This window comes from Neomonachus schauinslandi, chromosome 4 (assembly GCF_002201575.2).
Source record: "Neomonachus schauinslandi chromosome 4, ASM220157v2, whole genome shotgun sequence".
NCBI lineage: Eukaryota > Metazoa > Chordata > Mammalia > Carnivora > Phocidae > Neomonachus > Neomonachus schauinslandi.
This window is the reverse complement of record NC_058406.1, coordinates 123,525,950-123,545,411: the sequence shown is the minus strand read 5'-3', so window position 1 is coordinate 123,545,411 and position 19,462 is coordinate 123,525,950. Positions and strand designations below refer to the sequence as shown.

The following is a 19,462-nucleotide window of genomic DNA, read 5'->3' as shown; positions in this document are numbered from 1 at the left end:
CTGAGCGAAATAAGTCAATCAGAGAAAGACATGTATCATATGACCTCACTGATATGAGGAATTCTTAATCTCAGGAAACAAACTGAGGGTTGCTGGAGCAGTGGGGGGTGGGAGGGATGGGGTGGCTGGGTGACAGACATTGGGGAGGGTGTATGTGCTATGGTGAGCGCTGTGAATTGTGTAAGACTGATGAATCACAGACCTGTACCTCTGAAACAAATAATATATGTTAAAAAAAAAAAAAAGAAGATAGCAGGAAGGGAAAAATGAAGGGGGGGATATCGGAGGGGGAGATGAACCATGAAAGACTATGGACTCTGAGAAACAAACTGAGGGTTCTAGGGGGGAGGGGTTGGGAGGATGGGTATTAAAGAGGGCACGTACTGAATGGAGCACTGGGTGTTATACGCAAACAATGAATCATGGAACACTACATCAAAAACTAATGATGTAATGTATGGTGGTTAACATAACATAATAAAATTTAAAAAATGTCAAAAAAAAATGTTTGCTTAGGGCCTCACACAGGGCTACATAATATGTACTCTAGAAGGCCGGGAAATATATACTAATTGACAAAGATAGATAGAACAATATATGAAACAATAAGTGTGTTTCTGTCTAAAATTACTTGGAAACTCTAGTGGAGACTTTAAAATGTGCTTTGTAGCACTATTCTTCCAAAAGTGCCTTTTAAAATGACTCTCAAGACTTCACAACATTTTTTTTTACAATACAAATTTACCAACATCTGTCAAAATGTAAATCTTAGAGTACTTTACACTGAACTTACAAATGTGTCACTGAAGACAAGTATTTCTTGTAGTTTGCCAAATTTCTGCCACATTGGAAAATACTCTGTGTGCCACTAGACAGGAATTATATTTCACATCTTAATGAGAAAATACTTTCCCTTAAGCTTAACTTTCTGCCTTTTAAAAAAACTAATTAATAATTTGGCGATTTTTAAAAGATTAATTAAATACTAGCAGTCACAAAGAGATTTCCAATTTCATGAAGGTCAGAATCCAAAATGAACTTTCAGAATAATAATTTTGTCATTTTTAAAACCCTGATTACTGAAAAAAAAAAGAAACAGTCATAATCCTACCATCAAGAAATAACCATTATTACATATTTTGGTATAGAGGTATAGATCTACATAGATCTACATCTAAATCTTTACATGCATAGATGTAGATATATATCCTTTTAGACATTTAAATGTGTATATAATTTCACCACAAATGAGATCATACTTTTTTTATAATGATATATGAAACTGTTACAAAACAATGATTAACAGAGCAACTGATTTTTAATGAAGTATTGCTAAACATGTTTCCAGCAAAGTAATCTTAGCAGCAAGTGAGTGCTACACAGAACATAGAACAGCCCTGCTTACATTCCCAATAAATGACCCAAATAAATGACCAAATTTATTTGGTTCCTAAATAAATGACCTACAAAACAAGTAAAAGGAGCATCTGATTTGTGCCCTAGTGTTTTAGTCATATTATTTTAATCATTCTTTTACTTTCTTGTATCCTTTTATATCTTTTTATTCTTTAGGTACCCCTCCTCCTCAAACTCTTTCCCTAGTATCTGAATCTAACTTATTAGTTTCTGAATCACTGAATTATTATTTGTTCTCAGAACAAATCTCATCTCTGATGACTCTGCCTCTGACACGTTAACCAACTTTGCTTCCCTCTTCCATCCAAACTAGTTGGCATAGTTACTGACTTCCTATTTCTCTTTTCCCCACTTTCTCCCTCACTACCATTTATGACCACATGGTTTCAAGGATTACTTCTATTCTGGAAACTATTAAACCTATCTCACTCCACACTTAACATGTATAAACCAAACTCATCCACTTCCCCTCAAATTACTTGCCACCTCTCCTCTTTCTCCACTATCATTCCTTTATTCTAGCTAACACCCAGGAATTATCTTCAACTTCTTCTTCCCTTTTTATCCTATCAATTTCTATTAAGCCATGTTTCAAGATGCCTCCTAAATTTGTTCATTCCTTGCCACCCCCTTCGCCTTCAACCTAATCCAGGCCAAAATTCCCTCACAACTGGATTTTGGTAACAATGTTCTGAATGGGGTAAGGGTTCATCTGTCTGTATCTCCCTATCTTTCCTTCTAGGCTATTCTTACTTTAACAGTCAGTGAGGAATAAGGAAAGGGGACTGGAGCCTGATATCAGGAGCCCAAGGGCAAATTCCCTCTCTGCCACCTCAGATGTGACCTCCGCATCTTTCTTTCCTTCCTCTAGGCCTGGCATTTTCCTTATTTGCAAAATGACAAGTTGGACAGTCACACGGCTCTAAGCTGCCTTGCAACTCTAACAGTCTTCTATTCTGATGTTTCTTTGCTCAAGGAACAGCAATGACAACTTTTCACTGTTGCCTATACCGACCCCCATCCCTCATCCTCTCCCCCTATCCCCTTTCCCACTAAGATCACAACTGTTACTGTTTTCCCACTTGCACTGTCCCTTACATCCAGATTGCTCAATTCACCAAATCCTTAATGAGCCCCAGTCTTTCCACTGTAAATGTCAGTTCCTTGCTCTATTGTTGTTCTCCTTCATTTATAAATTATTCATTTTACAAACGTTTATGGAGTGACTGCTAATGTACAAGGCACTTGGCTAGGTCCAGAGAATAGAGAAGTTAAAGACATAATCCTTGACCTCAAATAATTTACCATCTTATTGAAGACAATGGGTATCAAATACATAGTAAAGTGTTAAGTGCTATGCTAAAGAATTTAATATATCCTAGTTGTTTGGGGGGCAGAAAAGAACACCACTTAACAAGACTGAATACATAGGAAACCTTCAGAAAGGATGTGCTAATTCCAAGCTGGGTCCTTGAAACTCAAATGGGAAAATAAAATTTGAGGAAATGAGGTGTGTCCTATTAAAACGGCATATTGGGCAAGTGTCAGATTGGAATACTGGAGAACAGAAGGCAAGAAGCAAGCAGTGAAGCTGATCATGATGAACGAACTGGAATGTTACCCTAAGGACTTTAGCTTTTACCCGAGGAAAGGGTGGAGTATGAGCTGTACTTTGGTTCAATTTCCTGGTCTGTTACCGGGCACTGAAACATTCAAAGCTGACAGAAGGATAATCCGGTAGGGGGAAATCATGCCCTGCCAAAAACAGTCTTGGCTACTGTTTGGTTCACTAAAACGCTAATATGACCGATGCCTCACGGCTTCACCAAGCTAAGTGGATCCACTAGGACCCCGTCTAGGGACCATCAACCTCCCGCCGCAGCGTCACAGTTACCCGTGCCAGGCCACAGTGGAGGGCGAATCCGGAGACATCGCGAGATTTCCTGGAAACCGTGGCCCCGACTGGAGCGTCTGGTCACCCGGCAACCGCACCAGGGCCGCTGAGAAACCTTGCGCCAAAGAAATTTAAAAACTTGACTTCCAGACTCGGCTCATCCCGCAAGTGGTGAGGTGCCTTCAGGGAAGAAGCGTGGGGACTGAGGAGACCCTAGAGCCACGTTTCTCCAACTTGCCTGCCAGTAAGACTTTCTTGGGTCACTGGTTAAAATGAAAATTCCTAAGCCTTATCTCTAGACATTTAGAATTTCCAGAAAATCATTCTGGAAGTTTTTGTATTTTAAACAAATAGCTAGAATCAGGCAAGGCTGGGAAACAGCTCCAGAAGAGGGAGACACGGGTGGAGGGGTGGCCGCCGAGCAGAGGGAGCGGGATCTGTGAGCACGGGTCTGAGTCTGAAAAGGAAAGCCTGAGAGCCAGACCAGCGATTTAGAGCACTGGGAAGCCAGTGAGCCTGGGGCTCGCTAAGGAAAATATACAAACTAAATTCGGAAACATCCACTGCCTGTAGCCTGTGGGAGCCCCAAGAGATAAATTAAGTCAAAGGGTCCACTAAAATGGATTCCCAGAGCCTGTAAAACAGCTCTAAGCTGTCCCCCACTGGCAATCCGGAGAGATAAAGATATCCTAGGCAAGAGGAATCCTGAAATAACAGGTATCTAGTAGTGAAAAATTATGAAAAAGCTGTTTCTCAAACTTTAGAAAATAATGAACCTCTTTTTAAAAAAGAGCAAGGACACCCCACAAGTGTTGACATAATTATTTTTATTATAATGTTCTAAAATGTGTCCAAACCCAAACTAGGTTCAATTTAAATACCCGAAGTTTATAGTATCTCTAAAACAAACTACAATACCAATAAAGTTTAAATTAATATTACATTAACAAGATGAATGGTGGTGTTTTGATGAAACTAAGTCCTCTCTTGTGGATTTGACTGCTACAATGCAGGTTCTTTTGAGTGAAGTCTCTCTTATTGTGTTATAGGTTGATTCAATTATCTCCCTTTCCATATTCAAGCCCCTGGAAAGTTTTCCTATAGCTTGTTGATGAGGTCCATTGGCCTCCCCTTGATTTAATAAATATTTCATTTATATACTACATCTGCCCCTTTGCTTTTCTCATTATCTTAGAGAATTAAATTTATTTCTATACAAACAACAGTTTGTGTACTGGAACCTAGAGACAAAATCCATTTATAGCATGGTCATTCATGAGGATTCACATGATCCAAAATTTATCTGTTTTAACCCAGTTTAGAAAACAGAGCCTAAAGCAAAGACTCATATGATAACACTTTTTGGGGGGGGTTGTAATCTCAGGGAAGCAGGAGAAGGAAAAATGGAATGAGAGAGAGATGGAAGGATAACAAATATAGCTCAGTATATAACCCAGAAGACCAGAGCTGTTTTCAGTGAGACCTTTTGAAATGGCTGTGTCTCCTAAAAGTTTATGGGGGAAAGAAGGAAGAATAAATAATTTGTGGCTCCTGTCTCCCACGGGTAAAAATTACCCCCATAGGGCATCACCCCCTTCATAGCACAGGTTTGCTCGTGCATGGCCACCTGTACAGCAGTTTCCTGCCTCCACTGTAAGAAAGAAATCCTGGGGTATATAACCACTTTAAGATGTGCATTTTCAGCAGTTATCAGTGTAAAAATGATATCTGAAATTTCCAGAAAAAGTTCTAAAATTTTAAAATAGTAGCTAAAGAAATAATATTTTTAAAATATTTCAAATTTTTTTTTTATTTTTTAAAGATTTTATTTATTTATTTGACAGAGAGAGACACAGCAAGAGAGGGAACACAAGCAGGGGGAGTGGGCGAGGGAGAAGCAGGCTTCCCGCGGAGCAGGGAGCCCGATGCGGGGCTTGATCCCAGGACCCTGGGATCATGACATGAGCTGAAGGCAGATGCTTAATGACTGAGCCACCCAGGCACCCCCAAATATTTTTTAATATATTGCATTTCTACACACTACCTCCAGTGAATGTAATTCCTAAAAAATGTCACTTGCAGTATCAACAAGATATATGATTCCTGAAAATGACCAAAAAAATTATGCACGGCTTTAATTACAAGAAAACCATAAAACTATTGAAAATCATTAAAGAAGCACTCCTAAAATAGAGAGGCATATCATAGTGATGGAAAAGAAGACTCAGTATTAGAGATGTGTTGGTGCTTCACAAATTGTTTATAAATTCAATGCAATTCCGAATAAAATCCTGACAGGATTTTTCATAGAACGTGACAAGTTAATTTTAAAATGTATGTGAAAGACTGTTGAATCACAAACCTGTACCTCTGAAACAAATAATACATTATATGTTTAAAAAAAAAAAAGATAGTAGGAAGGGAAAAATGAAGCGGGGGAAATTGGAGGGGGAGATGAACCATGAGAGACTATGGACTCTGAGAAAACAAACTGAGGGTTCTAGAGGGGAGGGGGGTGGGGGGATGGGTTAGCCTGGTGATGGGTATTAAAGAGGGCACGTTCTGCATGGAGCACTGGGTGTTATAGCAAACAATGAATCATGGAACACTACATCAAAAACTAATGATGTAATGAATGGTGATTAACATAACATAATAAAATAAAAAATAATAAAACGTATATGAAAGAGTTGAGGAGAGGATTCTGGGAATATGGCAGAGTAGGAAGCATCTGTTTCCCCACCTACACAACCGCACTGACAGAAATCTGTCTGGTGTAAATATTTTAGAACCTGGAGTCTACTGATGGCTAACAACTTCCAGGGGAAGACTTAGACAATAAACCTCAATAAATTTTGGTCAATTTCAGCTCTAGAGCAACTATTCATCCCCTACACCCAACCCCGGAGCAGAAAGCTATGTAGGGGTTTCTGGAGCACCTTACACACAGCTTGCAGAAGCCAAAATGGGCAAAAAGCACATTAGCCACCAAATATCAAGGATCTGTCCTCTGACCACTGATTGCTGCTTCAGATCACAGCAATGCAGACAAAATGTGCAAAGCAAAACCTAAACATGTCTACAAGAAAAAGAAAAAAAAAGTCTTTCTCTTAAAATGTGGATAGGGAAGGAGTTACTAAATAAGCCACAAAAAACATAAAACATAAGCAAAAAAAAATGATACATTTGACCACATTAAAAATATATAGCTTCTGTTTTTTAGAAGATGCCATTAAACACAAACTGGAAAAAAAAAAGGAGAAAAGACAAACTATAATCGGGGAATAGATATTTGCTAAATATATAATCAGTGGAATTTGGTATCTGATAAAAATACAGTGTATCTAAAAATTACTTATAAGAACACAACCCAGGGGCGCCTGGATGACTCAGTCGTTAAGCATCTGCCTTCGGCTCAGGTCATGATCCCAGGGTCCTGGGATCGAGCCCCGCATCGGGCTCCCTGCTCCTTGGGAGCCTGCTTCTCCCTCTGCCACTCCCCCTGCTTGTGTTCCCTCTCTCGCTGTGACTCTCTGTCAAATAAATAAATAAAATCTTAAAAAAAAAAAAAAAACACAACCCATAAGGAAAAATGGGCAAAATATAAGAAGCCACAATTAACAGAAAAGGAACTCCACATGGCAATAAACAGGAAAAGATCCTCAATCTCTAGTAATTATAGAATGCAAATTAAAACACAAGGAGGAGATAAGACTACTGACCTGGCTGTTTTCAAATCTCTTTTTTTTTTTTATTTTTACATATAAAAAGATCTGAGGAAAAACAGAAATAATGAGATATCACTTTACACCCATCAGATTGGCAAAAAGAAGCCATTATAAAGTGCTGACACTGGTATAGACTGCATTGTAAAGCAAAAAGAACTCTCTTAACTGCACTGGTAAAGCTCCTTTGGAGAACAATTTGGTAATTAATAGTAAAGTTGAAAATGTGCAACCCAGAAATAGCACTCCCAGTTTTAAACCCTAAAGAAACTCTTGCACATGCGCTAAAAATGACATGTATATAAGGATCATAAAAGCAACATTGCAAAAGAAGAAAAAAACAACACCCAAAGATCTATCATCATAAGAAATAAATTCCTTACAATAGAATGTTACACCCAATACAAATATTCTAGAGCTATATATATCAACTCTGATGATTCTCACAAACAAAACATTAAGTAAAAAAGAAAGTTGGAATCAGAATAGTACCATTTATGACTGTAAAAATGTATTTTAAAAAGTACTATATATTTAGGTATACATGCATCTATAGTAAAAGTATAAAGACATGAATCTAACTCTAAACTCTAAAAATAAGAGACATCTAACTCTAAACTCTAAAAATAAAAGAATAGGGAGAAAGGTATAGAAGGGTTCCAAATGTATTTATAATGTTTTATATTTTAAGGTGGTCTGTAGATCCATGAGTGTGGTGTTATTCTTTACACTTTCATCATGAATTTTTTTTTAAGATTTTTAAAAAATTATTTATTTATTTGACAGAGAGAGAGACAGCCAGAGAGGGAATATAAGCAGGGAGAGTGGGATAGGGAGAAGAAGCAGGCTTCCTGCGGAGCAGGGAGCCCGATGTGGGGCTCGATTCCAGGACCCTGGGATCATGACCTGAGCCAAAGGCAGACGCTTAATGACTGAGCCATCCAGGTGCCCCCATCATGAAATATTTTTAAGGCAATATTAAGAAAAGGTTTTTTACTTAATTAGAAACTTTGTTCAGAATATTACTGTCATGTTTGAAATTTTATCTATAAACAATAATCTTAAATTTTTGTTATAAAATGAATTCATGCAAATTTCAAAAATCTACAAAGATTTAATAATTTTATTCTACAGATTACATTTTGCATTCTGAAGTATATAAGGATACAGTCCGTATCTTCAAATATTTTATTGTGGGCGTTTTATATAATATAGTCTGGGTAGTTATATGTCATTGTATGAGAATACAAATTGGAATCCATCTTCTACTAAATTCATTTTCTTCTGAAGCATTGATTCCATGTCCAGAATATGATGCAAACTGAGGTGTTTGGTTAGTGAAATTCCAGATACATGAAAATAATGCTCAATTTTAAACTATACTTCAAAAATACAGTAAGTTTTACAAAACTGGGATGTTTATCACTTAAATAGCTATACATTCTGGATGATTGAAAAAAAATGGGTTACTTTAAACTTATGGACCACATATGAATCTCTTACATGAAGCAATATTTTATTAATTAATTTTATTAATAGTATGTTCCCCTTATTTAATAGCCCTAATGTATTCCAGGTGAAACAGTGAAGTAAATAGTATTCACCTTATCTGTGAACAAAACAATAAAATAATGATGGTGAGGGGCGCCTGGGTGGCTCAGTCATTAAGCGTCTGCCTTCGGCTCAGGTCATGATCCCAGGGTCCTGGGTTCGAGCCCCACATCGGGCTCCCCACTCGGCGGGAAGCCTGCTTCTCCCTCTCCCACTCCCCCTGCTTGTGTTCCCTCTCTCACTGTGTCTCTCTCTGTCAAATAAATAAATAAAATCTTTAAAAAAAAAATAATGATGGTGATAGCAAACATTTATTGACCTGTGTACCAGGCACCATGCAGAATATTCTATACATGATTATCTTATGTAATCTTCAAAATATCCCTTGGAAGTAGGTACCATTATTAACCTAATTGTATAAGAAACAGAGGTAACGTAGCGTCCTGGTGCTTACCACAGGCTGTGTTCTTACATGGACCGTACAGAAAGAGAAAGCAGAGTAAACCCACCAAATACACCTCAGCCCAGGCCCTTTGCCTGGTCTGTACTGTGAATGGGGGTACACAGGGAAAAAAAAGAAACTGATGTACCCTGCCCAAGATTGCCTAATCAGGGGGCAATGGAGCCAAAATCTGAACGCAGGCAGTCTGGACTCAAAAACACTGTCTTATGTTGCCTCTTTGTGGATTACAGTTGTAGTAACATAAAATTTCAAAGCCTGCTCCACTTTCAAGTATTTTGCACCCTTGTCCTACGTACATACTCAAGGTTCTCCCACAATGTGTTCTGTTTTGAGGGTTTAGAAAATATGATCACCATGGGTACTATGAAAAAAGGAGCCAGAAGACTTGGTCTCATTCCCAACTGCCACTACCTTGAGTAGTTTGAGACAAATCTATGGGCCTTAGTGTCTTCACATGAGAACATCAGATGGTATTTCTTGAGAGGAAAAAAAAATCCTTTAAAAGATGCCAACAGTAACAACTCAGTACTAGGGAGAGGAAAAGATTTAAAAGTAGAAGTGAATGAGCATTGTATATTTAATTAATTTTGATGTTTTAAATCTTTTTATAAAAAGAATTAAGTCTATAAACTTAGAAAATACCTAAGTGTCTTTAAAATGTCTCTGAAGTAGCTATCGCATAGTTTTATATAAGAAAATTAAAAAGTCAAAATAATTTTTCCTAAATTACCATGTACATAATATTCCTTTTTTTCTTTTATTTTTAGAAAGTTGGGCATAAAACAATGCCTAAACCTACTTTTGACATGGTATTAGAACCGAGCTACTGCTGAGAGTTTGATTTAGAGAGAAATCATGGTTCGACTAACCTTGGATTTAATTGCCAAAAATAGCAATCTTAAACCCCGAAAAGAAGAAACCACTTCACAATACCTGAAGAAAATAACTCATATAAATTTTTCAGACAAAAATATAGATGCAATTGTAAGAATTCTGAAATTATTTCCTATTTTTACATAATTAACAATGTAAAGTTTGAAAATAGGTGTCAGAAAATACATTCTTATTAACTATATTTTGATCATACTTATTAACTGTATTTTGATTAGTATATTGTGTTTTCATTTTAATTTCCTGCTTCTGATGTTACAATTATTAAAACTAAGTCTCTATAAAATATACCATCATGATTGTTAAATATATGTGCTAAATATATATGTCCCCCTGAAATATTCTATAATGTTTGAAAGTGTATGTTGGAAAATAATTTCAAAGATAATACTTTTGTATAATTCCAGGTCCTTGGAATATGAGGTTTTTTTAACAAGATAGCAAGATTTAACTATGCAAATACCTTTCAAAACTTTAACGGTGAAATCTTTTTCACTCATAATTTAACTGGTTAAATAAATGGAAGTTATACTATAATTTATATCAGACAAGATTATGTTTGTTTGGATATACTCTGACACTATATTTTCTCTGTGTTAAGCTAATTCTTGGCTTTAATTTGGGAAACTTTAAAAGGAGCAAAAACCCTTTTAGGCTATTTGGATTGGTGTCCGTTGTCTACAATAAAATGCTAATGAGAGAAATTTCCTCAGAAATACAAGGTACATGAGGGCAGGGATGATGTCTGTTTTGTTCACATCACTCTAAATCCCCCCATCCAACACAGCACCTAACCCATATTAAATGCTTAATAAATGTTTATCAAAATGAATGAAAAAAATACCAAAGCCCCAGGCACAATTGTCAATTAAGATATTTTTCTTTTTTTTGCAAAGACCCTACCAAGTTCCTATTCTGTATTTCTTTCCAGTTTCTTTTTTTTTTTTTTAAAGATTTTATTTATTTATTTCAGAGAGAATGAGAGAGAGCACATGAGAGGGGGGAGGGTCAGAGAGAGAAGCAGACTCCCTGCCGAGCAGGGAGCCCGATGCGGGACTCGATCCAGGGACTCCAGGATCATGACCTGAGCCGAAGGCAGTCGCTTAACCAACTGAGCCACCCAGGCGCCCAGTTTCTTTTTTTTAAAATTATATTTTATTTTATTTGTGAGAGATAGCACACAAGCAGGGGGAGCGGTAGGCAGAGGGAGAAGCAGGCTCCCTGCTGAGCAAGGAGCCTTATGTGTGGGACTCGATTTCAGGACTCTGGGATCGTTACCTGAGCCAAAGGCAGATGCTTAACTGACTGAGCCACCCAGCATCCCTTCTTTCCAGTTTCTTAGTGATTCTTCTCCCCATGAATCCAATTGCCCAGACAATTCTCTACCTCATCATACCATTACAGCCTTGCCCTCTGCAGAGAGCCTCCATTTAATGTTCTTTAGTCCCCTCACAATCAGTGCTCCTTTGGTTTAGATGATCTTTTTAGGAGGAAAGCAAACTAGTTAAAGTACAGTTAACCCTAGAACAATACAGGAGCTAGGGACACCAACACCCCCACACTCCCCAACATCCTACCACCCAACACAATTGAATATCCTTGTATAAATTTTGATTCCCAAAAATCTTAACTACCAATGGTCTATTGTTGACCAGAAGTCTTGATAACATAAAGTCAATTAACACATATTCTTTATATGTATTATATACTGTATTCTTACAATAAAGTAAGCTAGAGAAAAGAAAATGTTATTAAGAAAATCATAAGGAAGATAAAATACATTACAGTATTGTACAGTATTTACAGAAAAAGAATCCATGTATAAGTGGACCCATGCAGTTCAAATCCATGTTGTTCAAGGGCCAAATATAATTCAGTTGGGCACCTGGGTGGCTGGGTGGCTTAGTTGGTTAAGTGTCTCACTCTTGATTTCGGCTCAGGTCGTGATCTCACGGTCATGAGATTGGGCCCCACGTCAGGCTCTGAACTGGGCATGGAGCCTGCTTGGGATTCTCTCTCTTCCTTTCCCTCTGTCCTTCCCCCCACCCTATCGCATGCACGTGCACCCATGCTCTCTCTCTAAAAAAAAAAAAAAAAAAAAATTTCACACTAAGAACACCTTGTAAACTTAAGATTCCCAAGATGTGGTTATATTTTTCTAAATCTCTGAGATTTTTTTTAAGATTTTATTTTTTTTTAAATAATCTCTATGCCCAATGTGGGGCTCAAACTTAAAACCCCAAGACCAAAAGTTTTAGGCTCCACCAATTGAGCCAGCCAGGCACCCCAACCTGAGGTACTTTTGAGCATAACTTAACTTTACCTCTTGCCTACTTACTCTAGCTGACTCTACCACCACATAAGAAATGGCAGACTTTAAAAAATACCTTTAATTATTTTTTTTTCCAAAGATTTTATTCATTTGAGAGAGAGAGAGCACATGAGAGGGGGGAGGGTCAGAGGGAGAAGCAGGCTCCCTGCTGAGCCGGGAGCCCAATGTGGGACTCGATCCTGGGACTCCAGGATCATGACCTGAGCCGAAGGCAGTCGCTTAACCAACTGAGCCACCCAGGCGCCCCACCTTTAATTATTTTCTTATCTCAAAAGTAACTGGTGTGAGAAAACACATTGCACTTCGTTCATTGGTGGCTGCCTTTTTTGTTTGTTTAATTCACTTTGTTGAACATTATAATTCAAGTATAATTTGCTTTTGTAGATTATAGTTGACAGCAGACTTAAGAGAAATGAATGTTCCTAACAGTTACTTATCAATAAAAATTTCTCAATCAGAAAAAAAACAAGTAACTGGTGTGCATTTCTATGAAATACATATAAAAAGAAACTGGCATAATCCCATCATGCAGAGAAAACCACTATTAACATGTAGGTGGTATCCTTCCAGTCTTTTTTCTAGGCATGTATTCATATAATTTTACAATAGTGGGTCATATTGAATGTACTGTTTTCATTTTGAGATCTACAAAATATTACTAAAGAAACTAAAGGATATCTAATGGTTAAACAGTATTCCCTTCAATAGCATTATCATAGTTTATTAATCTATTGCTCTTGAATAGCTATATGACTTCCCATTTTCAGTATCAAAAACAAGTTTACTTCTAATCCTACAGAAAGATTAAGACCTGATTTACAGGGGCGCCTGGTGGCTCAGTCGGTTAAGTATCTGCCTCAGGGTCAGGTCATGATCTCAAGTCATGATCTCAGGGTCCTGGGATTGAGCCCCACTTTGGGCTCCCCGCTCAGCAGGGCATCTGCTTCTGCCTCTCCCTCCACCCCTACTCCCCCACTGCGCTCATGTTCTCTCTTGCTTGCTCTCACTCTCTCTCAAATAAATAAAATCTTAAAAAAAAAAAAAAACCCTGATTTATAATGTTGAAGCAATAATTTGTTAAATACTTCCAACTTCCAGAGGAACCTAATTGCTTCCAAGGAAAACTGCTTATCGATATAGTTACAGAATACTAAAACCTAGAACAAATTTTACAATCATTCGAGACTCATTTTGACTGTGCTAAGAACAGAGAAATGCTGTTCTTTTATATTAAACTTAGGGAAAATTGCAGAATGATTAAGTGAAAAACTTTCTTAAAAACAAACTTCTAAATTTTCAGGAGAAATTAAGTGTGACCTGTTTTTGTTTTCTTTTTAGGAAGACCTCTCTCCTTGCAAAAATCTCAGTGTTTTATATTTGTATGATAACCGTATTAGTCAAATGACTAACTTGAATTATGCTACAAATCTGACCCACTTATATCTACAAAACAACTGTATTTCATGTATAGAGAACCTCAGGTCATTAAAGAAACTGGAAAAACTGTAAGTGCTTTTATTTTTAAGTAATGTAATTATTCATCATCATTACAGTAATATTTTTGCATACAGGCCTTTCCATTATCTGCAGTTTTGTGGAACAGACCTCAATTTTTATTCTCCTGTAGTATTATTAGTACAAAAAAACCCTGTTACACATGTAATACTTGGCAATTTGTTTCATTAAGCCTGACATACTTTTCTTCTGCAGGCGGGTGAGTTGTCTTAACCACGTATAAGGATACCTAAAGCATCTTTAAAGACTCAACTGGTGAAAAAAGTTTCCATGGAAACCAGATGAGCTCTCCTTTCAGAATCACACATCTCAAAGGGGCAGGGTCATAGAGTTGATACTGTTGATTTGATTGTAAAAAGGCATTTACTGCCTATAATGATTTTAACTCAACAATGAAGACTGGTGTATTCAATTTTCCCAGATTGGAAGAATTATTAGTGCTTCTCAAAAAGTGGGCTAAGAACCTCAGAATGGGAAGAGAGTGGGGTAGAAAATGCTGATTAAAAATGCAGATTGCTGGGTTCTGACCTAGATAGCCAAATGAGAATCTCTGGTGTTAGGCCCAAAAATCTTCCATTTTTAAACCTAATACCCATGGGGTGCCTGGGTGGCTCAATTGGTTCAGCATCTGCCTTCAGCTCAGGTCATGATCTCAGGGACCTGGGATGGAGCCCTGTGTTGGCCCCCCTTCTCAGCAGGGAGTCTGTCTCTCCCTCTCCCTCCACCCCCTCATACTCTTTCACTCTCTCTCTCAAATAAATTAATAAATTCTTAAAAAAAAAAAAAAACCTACCCAGATGATTCTTCACCCCAACATATAAAAAGAATACTGACAGATCATTTAATAACGACTATTCCAATTCTCTCACTTTAAAAAAAATAAACTTATTTCTTAGACTAAATTAAGTGTAAGACTCATATAAATAAACCTTTCATTGATTCATTACAAAGAAGATTCCGCATATTTCCACATATGTAGTTTTCACTCAGCTCAGTGATTGTTATGTTTTTATCATGTTTACAGACCATAATGTTCTCAGAATGTCTATTTAAAATTGTTTTATATTTTGCAGGTATCTGGGAGGCAATTACATTGCTGTCATAGAAGGTTTAGAAGGATTAGAAGGACTAAGAGAGCTTCATGTTGAGAGTCAGAGGCTTCCCCTTGGAGAAAAGCTTCTGTTTGATCCAAGAACTCTTCATTCTCTGGCAGTAAGGCCACATTTGAGTATTCTGACAAAGAATATAGTTATTAACAGTTATAATGGAACAGGAAGGTAGCAAAGGTATATTTGGACATTATGTATACTTTGTATGTTTATATGGCCAGTTGAGAATTTTTTAATTTAAACTCAATTAGCCAACATATAGTACATTAGTTTCAGTTGTGGTATTCAATAATTTATCAGTTGCATATAACACCCAGTGCCCATAACATCATGTGCCTCCTTGATGCCCATCACCCAGTTACCCCACACCCCCACCCTTCTTCCCTCCAGCAACCCTCAGTTTATTTCCTATAGTTAAGAGTCTCTCATGGTTTTTCTCCTTTTCTGATGACTTCCCATTCAGTTTTCCTTCCCTTCCCCTATGATCCTCTATGCTGTTTCTTATATTCCACATATGAGTGAAACCATATAATAATTGTCTTTCTCTGATTGACTTATTTTGCTCAGCATAACGCCCTCCAGTTCCATCCACATCAAAGTAAATGGTAAATATTTGTCCTTTCCAAGGGCTGAGTAATATTCCATTGTGTGTGTATATATATATATATATATATATATATATATATATATATATATATACATCTCACATCTTTATCCATTCATCTGTCTATGGACATCTGGACTCTTTCCACAGTTTGGCTATTGTGGACATTGCTGCTATGAACATTGGGGTCACTACATTTATATCTTTGGCATAAATCCCTAGTAGTGCAATCGCTGGACCATAGGGTAGCTCTATTTTTTTCTGAGTAAACTCCATACTGTTTTCCAGAGTGGCTGCACTAGCTTGCATTCCCATCAACAGTGTAAGAGGGTTCCCCTTTCTCTGCATCCTCATCAACATTTGTTGTTTCCTGAGTGGCTAATTTTAGCCATTCTGACTGGTGTGAGGTGATATCCCAATGTGGTTTGGATTTGTATTTCCCTAATGCTGAGTGATGTGGAGCATTTTTTTCATGTGTCTGTTGGCCATTTGGATGTCTTCTTTGGAGATATGTCTGTTCATGTCTTCTGCCCATTTCTTGATTGGATTATTTGTTCTTTGGGTGTTGAATTTGAAAAGTTCTTTATAGATCTTGGATACTAGCCCTTTATCAGATATGTCATTTGCAAATACCTTCTCCCATTCTGTAGGTGCCTTTTAGTTTTGTTGACTGTTTCCATTGCCGTGCAAAAGCTTTTTATCTTGATGCAGTCCCAATAGTTTATTTTTGCTTTTGTTTCCCTTGCCTTTGAGATGTGTCTAGCAAGAAGTTGCTGCAGCCAAAGTCACAGAGGTTGCTGTCTGTGTTCTCTTCTAGGATCTTGATGGATTCCTGTTTCACATTTAGGTTTTTCATCCATTTTGAGTCTATTGTTATGTATGGTGTAAGAAAATTGTCCAGTTTCATTCTTCTACATATGGCTGTCCAAGTTTCCCAGCACCATTTATTGAAGTGACTGTCCTTTTTCCATTGGATAGTCTTTCCTGCTTTGTCGAAGATTAGTTGACCATAGAGTTGAGGTTCCATTTCTGGGTTCTCTGTTCTGTTCCATTGATCTATGTGTCTGTTTTTGTGCCAGTACCCATTACCATCTTGATGATTCAGCTTTATAATATAGCTTGAAGTCCAGGATTGTGATGCCACCAGCTTTGGTTTTCTTTTTCATAATTCCTCTGGCTATTCAGGGCCTTTTCTGGTTCCAAACAGTTGAGAATTTATTTGAGGATTAAAACTAACTTTTCTCACATAATTTCTCAGAGACTCAGCAGCTATAAAGTGAGAATAATAATGCCTGCCTCTATGGTACTAAAAGGATCAAAAGAAGGATGTGGAACGGTTATGTAAATTATTAGGTTCTAATCCAGATGTCAATGCATTCATAATTTCAGCCTTGGTTATTATTATGATTCAAAATTTATAATATTAGGAAAAAGCCTAAGGAAAGAGTCATGCACAATTATTTGGCAAATTTTAAACAACTTAAAGAATCATGATGATGATAATTGTTTTCTTGCTGGATTCTGATTTGATTGTAGGTTGCACTACATCAGCTCTGCCTCCTCAGAAGCAGGTAGATCTGGAAGCACTACATTCGATGCTCCCACTGTGACCTGACACCCAGTTACATTGTGAAGGTGTCACAATTAGTTGAGAAGCCAGAGGGTTCAGTGGAGGCTTTTGCTAATTCTCAAAATGGGATTTATTAGGATACGCTACCTTCAATTCTGGGGCAAGAGACGTAAAGGGAACAGGTTGTGTTTTTATAGATTTCATTGGCTTTATTTTAGAGTGCTCAGAAACAGAGGGCAATAGAAGGTTTGTGAACCAAAGTTATAAAAATTGAAAAATAGTCCTTTAAATTGGAAAAGAAAGAAGTGATCTGATTTCTATCCTACCCTCTCCCTATCCTCCCCATAGAATCAAATGTGTCTCAGCTCACCTCAACTGACCCAAATAAATTGATCCCTCTGTGGGGATGGCCAGTTTTATTACAAACGCCAGTACAAACATTTTTGCTTGCTCAATTTTTGCATAGATTCAAGCAGATTCCAAAATTCTAAATATAAGGCATAATTTTTTAAGTTGTATTTAAATTCTTAAGAAGTATCAAGAAGTATTTTCTCTAAAGGTTGGTTATGGATGCCTTGGTGGGTCGACTCAATCTTGATAGAGATTATTAGGCCATAGATTTTAAGATGGCTTTGGTTTAGTGTTCTCTATTGTGTATTTATGTCCTCACTAACAGCTGATGTTGATACTGCTTGTTAATTAGCTAATCGTTATTTTAAGTGCCTTCTGAACATACAGATTGTCAAGAGAAAACTATAGAGAGAGACAAAGATAAAAATTAAACCAGACAGGGCGCCTGGGTGGCTCAGATGGTTAAGCGTCTGCTTTCGGCTCAGGTCATGATCCCAGGGTCCTGGGATTGAGTCCCGCATGGGGTTCCCTGCTCAGCGGGGAGCCTGCTTCTCCCTCTGCTTCTCTCTCTCTCTGTCTCTTATGAATAAATAAATAAATAATCTTTAAAAAAAAATTAAACCAGATAAATCTTTTAGTCATTTTTCCTATTTAGGAAAACAGACAAAAACTATTTCTTCCTATGTAAGTATAAATCTTAGTGACAGTTAACAGAAAATGATAATTTCCTTAAACTGAAATAAGCATTTTTCTACACTGTGTTATCATTTGTTTGTTGGAGCATCTTTTCTCTTTCTTTGCTTCTTGATTCCTGGCTTCTTTTTTCTATAAATTTCTTTTATATTCTAGAAGAGGAAAATCAGACTTATGAAGGAACTTTAGACAAAAATAATAAGTCATATCACAATTACTAAAGTCCTTAAAGTTATGTCTGAAAAAAATACAGCATAAAAACAAAATCTCCATGGCTTTTAATTTTCTTGCCTAAAGAGTAAAACAGCCTGGGCGCCTGGGTGGCTCAGTCGTTAAGCGGCTGCCTTCGGCTCAGGTCATGATCCCAGGGTCCTGGGATCAAGTCCCACATCAGGCTTCCTGCTCGGCGGGAAGCATGCTTCTCCCTCTCCCACTCCCCCTGCTTGTGTTCCTGCTCTCGCTATCTCTCTATCTGTCAAATAAATAAATAAAAAATCTTTAAAAAAAAAAAAGAGCAAAACAACCTGAACTGATAAATCTTAAATTTTTCACAGATTAAGATTTCTGCTTCCTATATACAGCATTTAATTAGACTATTTACTAATGCTATTTTTCTTACAGAAATCCCTCTCTATATTGAATATCAGCAATAACAATATTGATGACATAAAAGACCTAGAAATACTGGAGAATCTTAATCAGCTCATAGCAGTTGACAACCAACTTCTGCTTGTGAAGGTAGTGTAAAGAAAAATTATTTTTAAAGTATTTACATGAAATTGTGATTAAAAAGTACTTATTTTTCTAAATACATATAAAATTTATTACTTTAAAAGCTATTCTGGATTAACTCTAAAACTAGCATATGAATCTCTACTTCTTACTGTATTTATTTGCATAACTCTGCCCTTTTACCTGGTTTTCTCTTCCATACCCCAATACCTCCACCCCTCACCAACAGAAAGAGGTTTCTCTGAGAAGGAAATATGTGCTTTTCCTCTCTGTATTATTTTTCCATCAAATGTTTCCCTCTAGAGACTAGATTTCTTACAACTTAATTCTGATCTCCCAATGAATGAATTTCTAGTAACTGTGATTAGACCTGAGCTCTCTCCTGGCTGCTCCTCCTCGGGCAAGTATCTGGATCTTGAACTTACTCTAATTTGCACTAGCTATATTCACAGCATGTTATGTCATATCATACCGTATTCATTCAATTATGTATTCATTCAAATATGTACTGAGTACCTACATGTCTGTCAGACAGTGTACTGTTCTGTGTAGATAAGAGGAAGGAAGGGTACAGTCCTGGGGCTCAGAAAACCTACAGTCAGCAAGTAACAGGACT

At 37.2% G+C, this 19,462-nt stretch overlaps 1 protein-coding gene and 1 non-coding gene across 2 annotated transcripts; both read left to right on the top strand.

Moving 5' to 3' along the window:
* The first annotated feature begins 3,477 nt into the window (after positions 1–3,477).
* PPP1R42 (protein phosphatase 1 regulatory subunit 42) lies at positions 3,478–18,861 on the top strand. The gene is made up of 5 exons (XM_021688612.1): positions 3,478–3,554; positions 9,817–10,033; positions 13,611–13,777; positions 14,861–14,999; positions 18,736–18,861. Exons 2-5 carry the CDS (start codon positions 9,905–9,907, stop codon positions 18,859–18,861), a joined length of 561 nt encoding a protein of 186 aa, XP_021544287.1. The 5' UTR covers positions 3,478–3,554; positions 9,817–9,904.
* On the top strand, positions 9,024–9,153 carry LOC123324771. The gene has a single exon (XR_006540036.1). It is a non-coding gene; the product is annotated as a small nucleolar RNA SNORA51 (small nucleolar RNA).
* Positions 18,862–19,462: the final 601 nt, after the last annotated feature.

What these genes read in the sequence shown, in the direction of transcription:
- PPP1R42 (XM_021688612.1), top strand. Translation starts at nt 9,905, where the DNA reads ATGGTTCGACTAACCTTGGATTTAATTGCCAAAAATAGCAATCTTAAA. An exon ending in ACAAAAATATAGATGCAATT is followed by an intron (nt 10,034 to 13,610) that starts GTAAGAATTCTG and finishes TTTTCTTTTTAG; the next exon opens with GAAGACCTCTCTCCTTGCAA. An exon ending in TTAAAGAAACTGGAAAAACT is followed by an intron (nt 13,778 to 14,860) that starts GTAAGTGCTTTT and finishes TATATTTTGCAG; the next exon opens with GTATCTGGGAGGCAATTACA.